Source organism: Pleurodeles waltl, chromosome 10, assembly GCF_031143425.1.
Source record: "Pleurodeles waltl isolate 20211129_DDA chromosome 10, aPleWal1.hap1.20221129, whole genome shotgun sequence".
NCBI lineage: Eukaryota > Metazoa > Chordata > Amphibia > Caudata > Salamandridae > Pleurodeles > Pleurodeles waltl.
In genome coordinates, this window is record NC_090449.1 from 95,984,548 (window position 1) to 96,001,764 (window position 17,217).

At 45.6% G+C, this 17,217-nt stretch overlaps 1 protein-coding gene across 1 annotated transcript in view; it reads left to right on the forward strand.

The window, feature by feature from the left end:
* Window positions 1-3,109: 3,109 nt before the first annotated feature.
* The window catches only part of FAM20C (FAM20C golgi associated secretory pathway kinase), a 288,452-nt gene continuing 274,344 nt past the window's right edge, over window positions 3,110-17,217 (forward strand). The window contains exons 1-2 of the mRNA XM_069209831.1: window positions 3,110-5,017; window positions 11,741-11,928. Of these exons, the coding sequence (XP_069065932.1) occupies window positions 4,461-5,017; window positions 11,741-11,928 (745 nt within the window). The 5' untranslated portion in view covers window positions 3,110-4,460. The remainder of the gene's footprint in view (window positions 5,018-11,740; window positions 11,929-17,217) is intronic.

Sequence of the window (17,217 nt, forward strand, 5' to 3'; positions counted from 1 at the left end):
GGTGTGTACCAATTTTACATGCTTCTTAGGGGGTCAGAACACATGCACTGAGCATTGCGCTGTCGTGTCCAAGTGTGCAGAGTCAATAAACACTAATAAAATCTAGCAAATGTGGGGTTGGCCATGCCAAAAGTGGCATTGTGAAACACAATGCAATAGGTCTTTAAGAGGCACAAAAAGTCTCTGGGGCAACTTGGTTTATGTAGCACTGTGATATTGGCTGTAGTCGATGTGCGAATAATCATTTAGGGTTGGAGAAATGAGTTAAACAGCTTTTTAAACTGTGGTGAGTGCAAATTGAAACTGTTTATAGACGATGTTCATCAGTCCATCAGGTCCAGAGGTCTTATTGGAGTTGAAATGTTTAATAGCAGCGGCAACGTCAGTGGTTGTGATTTGAGATTACAATTCACCTCTAATGTTAGAGGGCTGGAAGGGTGGTTGAACTGACAGCAAGAGAGCTTCCTGGTTTGCTTGGTTCACCGAGTCTTTAGCATAAGGAGACTTATAATAACCCCAACCCAATGTCCCTCCCACTAGAGTGTGCTGCTCATGACCTACTCATGTGTGCAATATGCTATGGGGTAAGGGGGTGGCATCCTATGACAAATCTACCTTTTGTCCGAGCATACAGACCATGACCTGTACCCATCTCCATTAGTCAGTGAGTGTGGGGAGTGTTTCTGGGTGTATTCTGCAACCAATTCTTCAGCCCCAAGAGCTCATAGGGTATGGCATTTGAACATTATCAATGACTGGATGGGACGTAGATCAATTGAGCATCCACAGTGACACCCTGCACTGAAAAGTATTTAAAAGTGGTGACAGGTGTCTAGTCTAGAGGGTGACAGCTAGGATGAAAAAAGAAACATGATAAACCTTCCTTTGCCAACTAATATAGTTCATGAAGGTAGTGCTGATGAAATCAGCAAGGCACCAAACTCTCAATTAAAACAGGAAGTAGAAAAGGGTAGAGTAGGATGCAGGACCAGAATAATAAGATCCCCAGGGAAGTTGATGCAAACTGCTTGAGGAAAAATGGCAACAAAAGCGAAAGATGGCAAGCACAGCAAAGGATGAAAAATAGTAATTCAGAGGTGTTAGAAATTGGGTTTCTGGTTGTCAGATTATGCACCCTGTACAAGAAGGAATTGCCACTCTAGTCAGGGCAAGCTAGATACACACTTAGAGGTAACCAGTGCTCACCCACTGGTAGCTTGGCACTGGGCAGTCAGGCTTATCTAAAGAGGCAATGTGTTTAGTATGTATGCAACACACTCACACAGTAACACAATGAAAACACCACAAAAAGAATCCACATATGTTTAGAAAACTAGACAGTAATTTTATAAATAAATCAAGACCAAAACAACAAAAATCCAATAAGTAGAAGTTGAGTTATGAATTTTAGAAGAATAAAAGAGTTCTAGTGCTTAGAGGCAAATATCACTTTAGGGGTTACTTGAGGTCATGCTGGGCCAGGGCAAAGTCAATAGTTCAAGCTGACTGCGATGGAGCACGGGTACAGGAGCCACGCAGGCCCGACGAACAGAGTACCTTGAGCCTGGTCGCAAACACGAGATATGTTGATTTTCCTCATGCAGTGCTGGTGATGCATCGGTTCTGAAGGTGAAGCGCCAGTGCTGCGACGTGTTGGTTTCTCCATGCAGTGAAGAGTTGCGTGGGTTGTGGTCACTAGATTTGCCTGTGCTCTTCATGCTGTCTCTACACCTGTAATACCTGGGCCCAGCATGCTGCCTTTGTCCATCCCCTATGCCAAATAACCTGTCAACAGTGCCCACTTAGGATAGTCCAACTGCTAGGCCATATTCCTTCTGCAAGAGAAGAGAAGCAAACCCAGACATATTTTACCATTTGTGGGCATAATCAGTGAAGTGTGGCTTAAGTTCCACAGAGAGCATAGGACCCATGTCTGCACAGACACATTGCAGATAGATCTTACCACTGACAAAAACTAAAAATGACAACTGGAAAGGTGGAATATTTGTAAATGATGGGGCCCATAAGAGCATTGTGTTAGCATATTTGGGAAGAGTGTGGAAAAAATACTGTTTTATGTTTATTTCTGATGTTTATCTTTTCTGATTCTTCGATGCTTCCACCATACAAATCCGAAAGGTTTTAAATGTGGGTGATGAACTTGACACTGGCTATAAATTTAAGACAAGTATGGGAAGGTTTATTTTTCTCTGATCTATAGATTAATGTTATATATTACCTAATCTATTTGGCTAAAGGATTTATTTACTGTTTTGAGGGTACTTAAAATTCTCCAGTTTCTGAAAAAAATTCTAAAAATGGAGTAGATTCAACCAGGTGAATTCCCTCCACTAGAGGGTTGTTATTGGAGAGGAAATTCACGCGAGGTTTGTACCTCGTATTTAGCATTTCCTGCAGATATTGGTGGACTTTCAGTTCCCTCTCACATCTAAATTAGTCCTCAGGGCCTTGTTTCATCTTTACTTCGCAAAGTGGTTGGAGAGATTCGACGTTTTTGATAAGTGACCGACACATTCTCCAACACCTAATTAAAGAGTGGCAGAAGGGACGTATATCCATAGTACCAAGGCAGTGGCCCTTAACATTTGGAGTTCTATGGACCCTCCGTTATTCAATACCGGAAACCAGGGAACTCCAGTGAATCACTAGTGGAATCTGAGTACCTCAACTGAGTCATTACTGGAGGCTGGGGACCCTGGCTTAGACAACTTTGATGATTTGCACTTCAAAACAATACACAAATACAGATGCAAGTATTCATCCAACAAGTACACAAATTATTACATATTTTATTCAATACACACATAAAGGCATTAATCTGTTAATATTATTTCATTTTCTTATCAGTCTTGGACTCCCGAGTAGGCATTGCGAACCCCCAGAGGTCCCTGGAACACTGAATAAAAAACACTGCACTAAGGTATAGCTGTTACCTTGCGAGGTAAAGGTGTGTAGAGTTTTGCGGTACTTATGAAAAGCTCATTAATATTGGTACTGGTATGTCAGTGCCAAACGAGGCACTTTTATAATCGGAGTAAAATGTTTACATATTTGTCTGGAGAGATCAGAAGTCTCAGTTAAGTTTGGTGCCAGAGTTGTACTATGAGCAGCCTGTGTTGCTTCTCACATCTTTTCAAGACAGCTACCGGCCATAAAACATCAAACAGAGGCCGGTTTTCCTTCCCTGAGAAGACGCACACGAGGTTTTAATTTTGCTCTATTTTGCAGGCGGCTGGTGGTGGTGATCTGCACATGCTGTAGCGGCGCAGCCTCTATCATTCAGACAATGACACGGCAGATCTCGCGCTCCCGGGCACGGGGCCGCCAGACTGTACCATTACAGTTCAGCCGGTGCGAGCGGCGAGAAGCCTGCGGACCTCCGAGAAACGGACGCCCTCTCCTTGCCCTCCTCGGAGCTGCAGGAGTGTAAAATCTGTGCATTTGGCCGAGGCTGTTCCTGTTACTATCACCGTAGCGCTGGTTTAGCCAATCTCTTAGCTGTGACGTGCGGAAGGCTGGATCCGCGGCTGGCTCATAATATTTAACACACCCACCGAAGGCAGGATCCGCAGCGCCACGAGCCCAGTCAGTCCGCGGCGTTCAGCGCAGCCCAGAGGGGAGCTCTGCACCTGCCAAAGATTTCTCTCTCTCTCCCTTCCTCCTTTCTGCCTCTGGACTCTTTAGCCCTCAGCTCTCAGGGGCCGTCAGTGCAACCGGAGCACGGGGAGACTCGAAAGGCGCCGCTTTCTGCCTGTTGTTTGTGCCAAACGTGCGAGGGGGAATGTGGAGAGAGGCTGCCCGCCAGCCCGCCACCGCAGCCGGGAGGACAGAGCCGCGCCCCCACCGGAGTCAACACCGCGCCCGCTGAGCACCGGGCACGATGGATGCCCAGCCGGGGTGGGTGGCAGGATACAGACCGGCCTTTTTCTCTCAATGTTTGTGACGGACTCACACAAGAAGGGAGAGTCCGCTGCTGCATCCGGGAGCGGTCCTCGAGACATGTGGAACATCTGTCAACTGGAGACGAGAAAATACTGGATTTCTTTTTAATTTATCTCCTGGCTCCTTAGGTGAAGAGGTTTTCCCTTTCTCCCTGCCGGCCTTTCAAATTCCTGAATAGAAGCACACAGATCCACCCCTCCATGAATAAAAGGGCCCTGCTTCCTAATTCAATATCGTGCACGTGTGTTCGTTAATGAGATTTTTTTTTCTTTTTTTTATGCCACTTTTAAAGCTCTGCTATTGCCAATTAATTATTTGAGAACCGAACCATAGCAGTACGTATTACCTTTATATAATTTATTTCTAGAAATTTACGAAGAGAACTTTATTGACCTAAATGTATTTTCAACGCACAATAAGGCTTTTTCTGTGAAAGAGCTATATTAAGTATATATTTAAAATTTTAAAACAGTCTTAATTTATTTGCAATCCTGGAAATGAAAATGATTTTGGTGCGTAAATTCAGGGTGCTGATCCTGATGGTGTTTTTGATAGCTTGCACAATGCATATTATGATTGACCTACTACCAAAGCTGGAGAAGCGCGCCGTGGGGACAGACTCGACCACGGGCTGCTCGTGCGCCCACAAGCCCAGCGAGGAGGCGCAGGGCTGGGGCAAGCAGAGGACTAAGAGTGGGGCTGAGTCGGGCTGGCCCAATAAGCACACCTTGAGGATCCTGCAGGACTTTAGCAGCGACCCCAACTCCAACTTGTCCTCTCACTCACTGGAGAAGATCATGGGCACCTTGGAGAAGGTGGAGGCTTTCAAGAAGCTTGAGCCCTATGGCCTGAGTAGAGACCTGAACCAAAAACAGCTCATTCAAGATGGGAGTGTAAACAAAGCACACACTGACAAGGGGTACTCGAGGCTGACGGCTCTCTACGAACACCCCCTGTACAAGGTCAACATCCCAGACCTGACGGAAGATGATGTCTTGTTCAACGTCAACAGCGACATAAGGTTCAACCCCAAGGCAGCTGGGAATCCAGAGTGGTGAGTAGCAGTGGGATTTGAGGGATGTGATGGTGATTTGGTGCCATGTTGATGGGAAGCCAAGTTGGAGGGGGGCACTGAGTCCTTTGTTGCTCATAACACGAAGTTTTAGATGTACAGATAGACTGCCGGCTGGGCTGACAGATGAACCCACAAACATAGGAGTAGGTAGGAAGAGGGGCCCACAGCTAGAAATGTAGGTGACATATAGATATATACATATAAGGAGAGATAGGTAGAAAGACAGCCTAATACTTAAATAGCTAGATAGAGACAGACAGGTAAACAGACAGCGATACAAAGAATACTAGATAGATAGATAGATAGATAGATAGATAGATAGATAGATAGATAGATAGATAGATAGATAGGGAGGCAGGTACATTCAAATTATGATCGATCGGTGGATAAGGTGGCATGTACAGCCAGACAGTCACATAAATGGATACATTTACTCACTTTGCCTTTCCTTTCAATGTCCTCTATGAAGCAAACGCCTCAATCCCAGAGGCAGGAATGGGAGGCAGGTAGAAGCAGTCCACACCTAACAGTGTGTTCTCCCGTCTTGCCTGAGACCTGCGGGCCACCACAGATAAATCATTCTCGTTTCCACCCTCATCGTTCGTTTCCACCCTAATTGTGCATTACCACCTATTAAGAATAGCCACCTGCTTAATTCCCCTCTAAAATGACAGCATCTTGTCCTGCGTAGATATCATATCATGCACACCTGCTAAGTACGCTGCCTTGCCCTGTTGATAATGAGCATTGCCTGCGCCGTAGCCAGGCAGCAGGTGTGGTATCGTGTGCTTTAGATACACCTCCATGGTAATTAAACAGCCGCTTCATCTCAATATCTCGGGCCAGAAAGAAACGCGCGCGTGCTGGTGAAAGGCCGCGGTTCGCCGGGGTGAAGGATGCTGAGGAGCCGGAGGGCAGTTTTCTCACTCGCCCCACTGACTCTCCGGGCAGATGGTCCTTTACCAGCCGGAGATTAAGGGCTCTTGAGCGGCTGCGGAAGAACTGCCCGAGGAAGGACCGCGGCCTCCACCTGCCTGGAGCGCCCTGAGGTGATTACAGTCCCTTCCAGAGGCGTAACAAAGGCCCCTGCAGCCCCGCGGTAGGGTCAGGCGGCTGCACAAAGGGGCCAAGGCATCGGCACTCCAGGAAAGCATCTCCACAAATAAAGCGAAGTGCAGAGTTTAACCTGCGCGCGTTCCTAAATGCTTTCGAAAGTCAATAGCTGAGGGCACCCGGTGCCCTCGCAATCAACTGGCGGAGCCGTTAAAGGCTGGCACCCGGCACCAGAGAGAGGGCACCAGCCTCGCACAGGCCTGTGCTTGTGCTAGCGGTGCGAGTGTACACAACGCCGTTTTGAACCGCTGACGATATGTTTCATTTACGTCTTTAATCCCTCAAATCTCGCCTCCGCTTCGCAAACCCACGTGTTGCAAGCATTAAAAAGTTGTTCCCATGACAAACAAAACATTTGTAGAAAGAGAGCGAGCCAAAGGTCTGCAAGGAGAGGCTCTGGGACCACAGCACTCTCCTGCAAGCCGAAGGAGAAGGTACTGTCGTCTGTCAGAATTTACCTCATCGTTACCACACAAAAGCGAATATCAGCTGGATAGGAGTCCCCACAGTAAAGAGTGAATTTATTTAATTATATGTTCATTGTTGACCAGCGTGAACCACGGCAAGGCCTGCTCAACCGTCCATCCTCCTGATGTCGATACACTAAGGACTCATAAATTGTGCAATAGTAAAACCTGATATGTAGATCACACGTAAATGTTGTAACTGCAGTATCAACTGCTGTAATAATTAACAGGCAAGCGATTTTCGAACGCACATAGGATGACACGTGTATGGTTCAGTTATGCTATGTTCACATGTGCAGCATCCATGTATGCAGGTCACACATGTAGTCGTGGTGTAAATGTTACCTAGTAGCTAAATTGCAAGCTTCGAAACTCAGAAACAGGTGTTATAATCTTGGCATCGCTACTGGATCGCACATTGTGTGATTATGGGCCATTACTTTTGGTATCTCGAATGATGAATAGGTGACTGTATAAATCACTAAACTGTATTAAATCAACGGCACTTCGTGCTGTCTAGCACTGTGCCAAATGTTTTCTTCCATCCACTTTCCCATCCCACTGTTTTCAGCAATCCATCCCGAACCAAATCCATACAAACACACACGATACTGGTCCACATAAATCAAATCCTCTGTGTCATTTTTCTGCTCGTATCCAGAACAAATGCTCCTCTATAAAGCGCTCCACCGCTTCCAAAAACAAAAAATATAAATTCGTTTTTGCTATTCCAGAGAGGCTTTTTGCCCATCTCACAGAAGTATATCCTTTGATGGCCTAACGAGTAGCCTGAAGATCTGTCATCATTAATGTCTGTAATTTAGCTGCGGCTGCACATGGCTGCACCGGTTATTAAGGCCAGGCCTATAATCACATTTATCATTTAACAAAATCAATAATAGACTTTGTTATAAGAATGGCTTCGACAAAGTGGGATATTTTGCTAACAAGTGGTTTAGTCCTGTTCCATTTATATATTCATTCGAAAAAGGGCCTATTCAGGTCCGGGAAATCGCAGACAGAACAACCGTGTATTGTTACACCCGCTGCCCAGACTCATTATAGAGCATCTAATGTATTCCGGTAAAACCGAGCTCCTCTTTAAAGGTGTAGGCGAAGGATGCTGGACACAGACAGCCGTTCACCTGGACCATGGAAGACGCATGGCTGCATGCTGATCAACTGAGAAGGAAACATGAAAGGGCGGGCCGTGTTACATTATTCTATATCATGTCTCAATACCCTATAGAGCCCAGGTCTGAGGGCTGTCACCGGGGGCACTGACAAGGGGGTGCCAACATCTCTGTTTTCCAGTGAGGATTGTCTTTTGTGTTGGTAAAATAAGTTTAATAGAAAAAATTTGAACATATAATTGTAAACCTCAACGAGGCTTACAAATAAATTAAATACGTTATTGTAAGTCGTACATATTATGTTATTAGTTTTAGAGGCAGAACCGTCTGGCAGAGCTTATTGTGGCGTCCTCAGCTCCACTCAAACCTGCTTTTTCTTCATGGTTTGGTCCTAATGTGATAGATAATTGCATGGAATAGGAATTCACTCATCGTCCCATCTGGCAATCCAATCACCCGATGGCCATGGTAGCTAGAAGGCTACTGCATAAAGCAGAGCCATGTAGTGAGATGAAGGTAGGCCGGGTGATGCCATACGGAAGGCCCCAGCGTTCAGTCACCAGTAAAGAGAAGCTAAGTAGGGATTAAATGTAAGTAATAATATAACTGTGCAGCGTAGATTGTTATGTGATGTATACTCTAAAAAAAATCTGTTATATTTTCATATCTGGTTGTGATAAGCTATTGGGGAGTTCTGTAACACCGTTGAAGAAAAGCCCAGGCTGATCACTTATTTCATATTGAACTAAAATGTCACGCTCTATTAAGGTACACATATGCGTAGGTTATCCTATAGAGTGATAGATACCCCTCCTGACACACACAAACTTACTCTCTCACACACAAACTGTCTCACACACACACATACACAAAAACACGTAGAAACATATATGCGCGCAAACTTTCACGAACTCTCTCTGCCTCTCACACATGCAAACACACACACCCAGACTTGCCAGTTTAAAAAAGTCACAGTGTGAGGACGCAGTGGGACTTTGGAGGGGGTGGGGCTTAACCAAGAACTGCTAGAGATGTATTTCTGCCCCCCACCGCACCAACCCTTCCCCTCCTCAGAATAAAAAACACAAAAGCTTGCCAAGGTTGCTGCTGATGTCCTGGGGTGTTCCCCCGCCCGTTAATGACCATCAGCTGCTTAGATCCTCCTAAGACGAGTTAGAAACAGACTCAGCAAGGGCTTTCCACCTCACCCCTCACCTTCCCCACAACCCTGCGATGTCTGCTCTTCACAGAGTGACCGTGTGCAGAAAACCGACACACACTGGTAGTCTGTGATTTGGCACCACTGCAAAAACACATAACTCTCAGGCTGTCTCGTTCACACACACACACGCACACACCTCCACCCCCACCACCACCACCTTTCTTGTGAGGACTATGGGGGTCATTCTGACCCTGGCGGTAAAATCCGCCAGGGCCAACGACCGCAGGAGCACCGCCAACAGGCTGCCGGTGCTCCCTTGGGCATTCTGACCGCGGCGGTACAGCCGCGGTCAGAAACGGAAAACCAGCGGTGTACCGCCGGTTTTCCGCTGCCCTGGGGAATCCTCGCCGCCATGGGGATTCCGACCCCCATACCGCCATCCTGTTCCTGGCGGTTTTGGCCGCCAGGCAGAGGATGGCGGTATGGGGTGTCATGGGGCCCCTGGGGTCCCCTGCAGTGCCCATGCCAATGTCATGGCATGGGCACTGCAGGGGCCCCCGTAACAGGGCACCACCAAGATTTTCAGTGTCTGCCATGCAGACACTGAAAATCGCGACGGGTGCAACTGCACCCGTCGCACCCCTTCCACTCCGCCGGCTCCATTCGGAGCCGGCATCCTCATGGAAGGGTGTTTCCCGCTGGGCTGGCAGGCGGCCCGCCAGCCCAGCGGGAAACCCAGAATACCTGCGGCGGTCTTTTGACCGCGCAGCGGTATTCTGGCGGTCCCAGCCAGGCCGGCGGCGGAGAATGACCCCCTATGTGTGGATACAACCCCCCCCCACCCACACACACACACCAAATCAGTCTTATGAAAAGCAAGCCTATGTTTTTCACTCATCTATTCACTGTCACTCAGTTAGCATGATGGGCTGTCAGTTTGTAGCGCATACTGCCCTCATTACGCCCATTAGAAATGCTAGGCTTTGGGTTAGGGAAAGCAGTGTCTGTTCCCGTTGGGTTTACCTGAACCCCAAAAGCCTGTCAGGAGAAAGGTGAGGGGTATGCTAAGCCACTAGGCCTTGTGCATGAGAAGCGTACACAATCTTAACCTATGAGATCGGAGCCGGAGTGATCTATAAAATGGCCGAATGTTAGAACGTTTCTGATATTAATTTGTACTGCATGTAATATTTTTTTTTAAAAAGGTAGCGTTCCAGCATTACCATTGCCGTCATTGCACATATTTTTATCTGGCATTAATATATTATTTTCATATTATTTGCAGGAGATGAGATAGGAATATTGTGACATTCTTTAAAGTCATAACTGTGTATTTCGATGCTAGCCACCGGCTCTGGTTACCGCCAAATCTAAGATAATAATATATATGTTTATTTTGATAGAGTTAATAGTTTAATTTCTTCGCTGTCTGCTTGTAGTAGTCGTGGTTAATTCACAAGGTCACTAACGGTGCATATTATGGTGATTCATATTTAATAACCATCATCTGAAATCAGTATCTCAGCCGTGGTTTTGTTTATTGTTCAGGCTCGAGTTGGCGTTTGAATGTGTTTTAGAATAATGCAAGATCATGCTGTTACAGCCTTGTTTAGACAGATGTTAACTGGTGTCTTGCTCCAGGCAGGCAATAGTTGAGCAGGTCTGGCCTACTTTGGTTTTGTTGAAACCTGGCAGCGTGTCAGTCAGTCAGTTAAAAAAAAATATTTTATTTGGCATAAGCCTTAAAAGTATAAAAACAATAAAATTACAATTACATATTACATTAGCAAACAATGGGGGTCATTCCAACCTCGGCGGTCTTTTCAACAGACCGCCGAGGGACCGCCGTATGGAAGACCGCAAGTGCTGGCGGTCTTCCGCACGGGCCATTCTGACTGCCGGCAGCGCTCCGCCCGTTTCCGGACGAAGAGCCGCCAACAGCCATACTGGCGGCAGGCGGGGAAGTGGCGGTAGCTCCACCTCCACCGCCACGCCAACAGAACACCGCCCAGCGAATCATGACCTGTGATTCGCTGTGGCGGTGTTCTGTTGGCGTGGCGGTGTCGGCGGAGCTGCCCCCATGGGTCCCGTACCCTCCCGGAGAATCACCGGAACAGGTAAGGTGATCGTCCGCTAGGGAAGGGGGGTGGGGGGGCGTTGTGAGCTGTGTGCGTGCATGGGGGTGTGCATGTGTGTAGGTTGAGGGGGTGTGTGAGTATGTGCATGTGTGCGTGCATGAATGCGGGGGTGTATGTGTGTATGTGTGTGTATATGTTGGGGATCGGGTGGGGGAGGGGGGTCCTGCAACCTTTTGGGGGTGGCAGGGTGGTGGGGGGGTAGGTGAGGGAGTTGGGGTGGGGGTTGGGGGTGGGGGAGACCCCTATCAGTGCCAGGGAAGGGATTCCCTGGCACTGATAGTGCTTACCGCCATGCATTTCATGGCGGTCCCAAACCGCATGAAATCCATGGCGGTAAGCCGGGGTCAGGCGGGTTGGAATACCGCCGGCGGTATGTGACGACCGCCGGGCTGGAGACCCAGGTCTCCAGCCCGGCGGTCGTTAACGCCATGGCGGTCGGAACGGTGAAGCGGCGGCTGGCCATGGCGGTAACCGCTATGGTCAGAATACATGAAAAAAGACCGCCAGCCTGTTGGCGGTCTTACCGCCGCTTCACCGCCGACCGCCAGGGTTGGAATGACCACCAAAGTCCTTAGACCATTCTAATTCTTATAACCAACTCTAGTTACTTAATTCATTTGATTAAAATTCAAGTTCTTACAATTCCTAAAAGTGCAGCGTGTAAAATACCTCTTTCTAAACTATTTTAGGCAAAATGAAGGCAACGAAGCAAACGAAGAAGATGAATTTGTACCTACTGGAGAAACCTCTGTTGATTCCTATCCAAACTGGCTAAAATTCCACATTGGAATTAACCGGTACGAATTGTACTCAAGGCACAACCCGGCCATTGGAGCTTTACTGCAAGATCTTGTGAGTCAAAAGATAACGAGTGTTGGTAAGTTTATGATACATATTTTGTTTTCTCCTTTAATAACTCATCTCAAATTTGCCAATAACATCGGATGCCTCTGATATTAGTTGCATTAATGTCAGCCGAAAAACACAATGCACATTAGGTAAATAGAATGTATTTACATATTTATCCCATTTATAAACACAAAACATGGCTTATGTTCTGAAGAATATGGTCATGAAGTGAAACATGCAATACTTTTGGTTTAATTTATACAGGATGGGCTTCTGCAGGGTGTCTTCTTGCTTTCGAAAATAGTCCTATCAATGTTTTTCAAAGAATTGTCAAGGTTTGTCCATGAAACTCATTGTTAGAGTTCTTACACATTATTGGGAACAAGGTTTATTTAGTTCAGGAGAAGGTAGCAGCTACATTTGGAGGAAATCTTGAGTGATTTGAGCATCTTATACACATTTTACATTGCCCAAGATTTATGATCAAATTCAAGACATCCACATTAGTAAACAATTGCTCCATTTTCAGTAAACTGGAAGCCTATATAAATGTCTGTCCACTAAGATCTCAATCCAGTATAAAATCAAGGTTCTAGGGCCAGTCCCAACTGCGTAGTGACAGGTTTTGTTTTAACCAGTGAACATTTAGACTCTGTTTTTAATTATTGACAAATGGAACATTTGTTGATGGTATATTCCAGCCCTATGCGGGCCTTATTCTGATTTCCTGGGTAATCGTAATAGGACCAGTGAAAGGAGTTATGAGCCTCATTGCGATTATGAGATCTGGAAGAACACCTTTGATCAGGAGTACTTCACCTAGAAACTTTGGCTTCTTTAAGGCAGCTGAAATCTTCAGGTGAAATACAATGTGTGAGAAAACAGCCCTTTTTACTGGTTCACCCCCATTTTTTGCTGAATCTTATCACTAAATTTTTAAGCTTTGCATGCTGGGTCACTTCTGCCTAGTGCCCAGAGTATCTGCTCTGACCCTCTAAAACATGTAAGAATTGGCTAATCCTTAAACGCCCTGTTTAATTCTTCTGTAAGGCCATAGTATATGGTGCAGAAACTACACTTATGACATGGAAAGTTAAATGCCACCTGTGGACTGCAACACTTATGGTGCCATCCCCTAATGTGGCAAGTAAAAAGTTGGCTTCAGGCCTACCCTGTGTGGCCCAGCAGCAGCAGTGCAAATGCTGCTGAACAGATCTGTCAAAAACACTCTATTGACCGGTAAGAAAACCTGATTTGAGATGTTAAATGAGTCACCCCTAAGCAAACATTTCAGCTCTCAATGTAGGGTGCATAATATGTAAGAGTGGAACGTGTGTGACATTGAAAATGACATTTTCCTTTACATTGTAACTGATCAGGTTGGATCTAGTACATAGGAAAAGTCACATTATAGATAACACACTTTAATATATTACTTCATTGAACTCCATTCAAATTCTTTTCATATTCAATACAAAATGAAATCTAATTGCAAAGTCAGATTTTTTTAGTAAATATGTGGCAAATGTAATGTTTTGAAAGTTATAATTGTCCTACTGGAATATGATAGAGGCTAATTTGCATTAGCTCTCCAGCCAATGCTCACCCTGTACTTGGCCTAAATTAGGCATGAAAAGGGTGTGGATTATGCTCCCAGAGCAGAGACAACAGCCTGGGTGTCAAGAGGTGCTCTTCTACACCTTGAAGACCAGTTTTGGTGGACCTAGGAACTTCATTAATTTCAAAAGAGATCCGCCCTTTAACAATTAAATGTGACTGAGACCTGGAGGAAGCAGCCTTTTGTGACCCTAATCGGGATGGCACAAAACCGAGAAAGATAGAAGCTACCCCCGGAACTGGTTTTGAGTGACCACAGAACAGGGGACTGCACATTATTTTGATCACACCTCTAGGTGGGCACACAGGCTCTGAACACGTGTTTTCCATTCATGGATTTCAGACGAGTCATGAACACTGTGGGATTGTTTGCAGTTGGTCAAGCAGGAGCTGCTGAAACAGTGGGTAATGTTGCCCCTGTGAACTGTTACCCCATTGGTTAGGTATTACTCAGAAGCCACCCCCACCTGTTAACTTGTGCCAGGCATAATTGTGGTACACCAAGGTACCATCCTCAGAACACATTCTGGACCTGTGGAAGATCAGAAGAGGACTGGGCCTGCTGTCTGTGTCCTAAGTGGAGCCCTGAAGGACTATGCCTGTTCCTTCTTGTACCCAGGGCAGAGAAGTGGAGTCCAACGGTCAGTTGTCTGACCTCTCGCTTGGCTAAAGGGACACATGAAGCTGAAAGAGGTCCTTTCATGGAAATGCTCAGCTGACCAATGTTAACTGGACCTGAACTGAACTTTGCTGTTGGCCTCTGTTGATACCATGAGAGTCTCTAAATGCCCTCCCTGTAGTTTTGTGGGCCTTAGAATTGTACTCCTGTGTTTGTGCACCAGAAGAAAGTTAAGAAACTTTGAAAAACTTTTCCTCCCAGGCTGCAGAGGGACCTACAGGAAAAAAGTATCTGACAAACAGTTCCACAACGTCATAATTAATTCCAGCTTTGTTCAAATAAAGATTCCCAGCACCTATGAAAAAAAGACTAACCCCCATTCTGCATTGGGACTTGGAAAGCTTTCACTGACAACTCTCCAAAGCTTCAGAGCTTCAGCAGGATCCGCCTGCATCAAATAGAAACCCTTTGGTTCCATATCACTGTCTACAATTTCAGAGGCAGCACACTCACTGAGAATTTTCCTCTCAAAAGGTGACAAAATCCTTTTTGCGTTCGGACTTAGAAATGTTTTAAAACTTTTTGACTTCTAGACTTTCACCCAGCCAATGCACATGTTCTGTTCAACCATGGCTCAATCGCAATTGGCCTCTAATCACACCTGTGTACAGGTCTACTGCTTAGGTATAATATCATTGGCGCTTTGTGGTGCTAATTTTCCGTGCATTTTTAAAAATCATCCCTGGTTCCCCTTTTTTGGACTTTTGTCTTTTTTGTGTCTAACTCTGTAAATTTGAATAGGGTTTTTACTGTGTTGTGTTTTTTGAATTTTTAACTGTTTTGGTATGTGTAAATGTCCCACATATTTCTCTGGCCTTGTCTGTGCCACAGAAACCAGGGATTAAGTGCAGGCTTAAATTACTGAAACCTTTGTATCTACCTAGCAGGTTGATGACTTTATTAGTTGCAGTAGACTACCATCTAACCTAATTAATAGGTTTCTTCCTTAAGTCATGCACAATCACTGTAAAAGCGCAATTCTAACATGTTATTCACCAAAATCCTGTAATAAATATTTCTGTCTTCTGTATTTACCAATGCTCCTGGTGTTGGTAACTTCAAGCACCACAAAAGGATGATGGATGGAATGCTGGGACTTTTCAAACCATCACCCCCAGTCACAGATTTGGGTTAAATCCATCATTCTTTGCTCACCATTTCCACCTCAGTTTGGACCCAGCCATATGCAAATCAGTCTTGACCCTGCTCTCCATGGGAACAGTCCAGCCCAAACTGCCAGGCCAGATCCTCCTTGGACTGGAAAAAACAGGCTACCTGGGACCAGTTTTTGGGTATCACCCCTCTTCAGCCAGGCTAGCATGAATCCAGTGGCACAGTGAGCAAGGTGCCCATGTCTGGGCATATAGCCTGGCCACATAGGGTGGCTTTAGCAACACAAAAGGATGCTGGACGGAGTACTGAAATGTTTCAAACACTCACCCCCAGTCACAGATCTGGGTTAAATCCAGTGTTCTTTTGCTCACAATGCCACCCCTGTTTGGACCCAGCCACATGCAAATCAGTCTTGACCCTGTTCTCCGTGGGAACAGTCCAGCCCAAACTGCCAGGCCAGGTCCTCCCTGGACCAGAAACAAGCATTCTGGGACCGATTTCAGGGTATCACTCCTCATAAGCCAGGGTAGCTTGAATCCAGTGGCACAGGGAGCAAGGTACCCACGTCTGGGCATACACTAGCCACTTAGGGTGACTTTACCAACATAAGAGGATGATGGACCGGGTGCTGAAACTTTTCAAACACTTACCCCAGTCACAGATTGTGGTTAGATCCATTGTTCTTTTGCTAAACATCCCACCCCAGAATGGAACCAAGCCATATTCAAATCAGTCTTGACCCGCTCTCCATGGGAACGGTCCAGCCTGAACTGCCAGGCCAGGTCCTCCCTGTACCAGAAACAAGTATCCTGGGTCTGGTTTCGGGGGTACTGGGTTTGGTAAACCTGGTAAGACACTTCCAGGGTCCTAAAGAGTCTGGTTTCATTGTAATTCGATTATTTCCTACTGCATTTCATGTTTGTTAAAGTTCTCCTTAATTTAATTTTCATTATTCGCATTGTTTCTTGCCTGTCCTTTCAATTATTTGTTTAGTGGTACTATGAAGCATATGGGATTTATTCTTCCATAAAGCGTGAAGTGCAGAAGGCGTGATAGCATGCTGATAGAGCTGCTTTAGATAGATGCACTCTGTGTTTGCCCTGGGCGTGCGAAGACTTGCAAGATCTGACCTACTTAAGTGTTCGAATTTGACATCCTGCACAATAATCTTTTCTGAACTCTTCTTTTTTGCACTCTATGCTTTGCAGTGCCTGGAAAAGCTTGAATTACCTTCTCAGCACAGCAAGGTTACATATCGCAAATCCAAGCAAATTACTACTTTTAGCACAGCATTTGTTTCAGTTGTATTACCGACAATGTGAGACTCAGCCTTCCTATTTGTTAATCGATTTTCAAGAATATTGTGTGTCACCCTTGAATGTTACAGTTTTTCAATGAAGAATTTCACAGGTAGATAACTTTCCCGATTTAAATTTTTGTTTACAATTATTTTTTTTACTAAAGAATATTATTTATTTTCTGTGTTAACCTTACAATAGAGCTAATAGTGTATTTCTGAGGGCATAGATGCGTGGTTACCTTTGAAACTCCTGATTTCTTTGTGACTAATATGTCCCTGAGATACTCAGCTTTCATGCTGTCCGTCCTGTGAGTACCCACCTTTGGACTGGATATAGATACACTTCTGCTCACCATTCACCTAAAGTGACACACAAGGAAGCGATGATCAGACATTCTATGAAGCAGTAACTGATAAATGGACATCACTTAGGGATGTCCATGCGTTGCAATGACAATCCCATCCTACATCTCACAATTCCTTAGCCCATCCTTTTCCTGTCTAGGTGAGATTTTGAAGTTATCTATCACACTTGCATTTACCACGTTTCTGTTTTTTACCAGCTTCTTGTGACTTCTTCAGGACGAAAGGCAGTGTGTTATGACCTC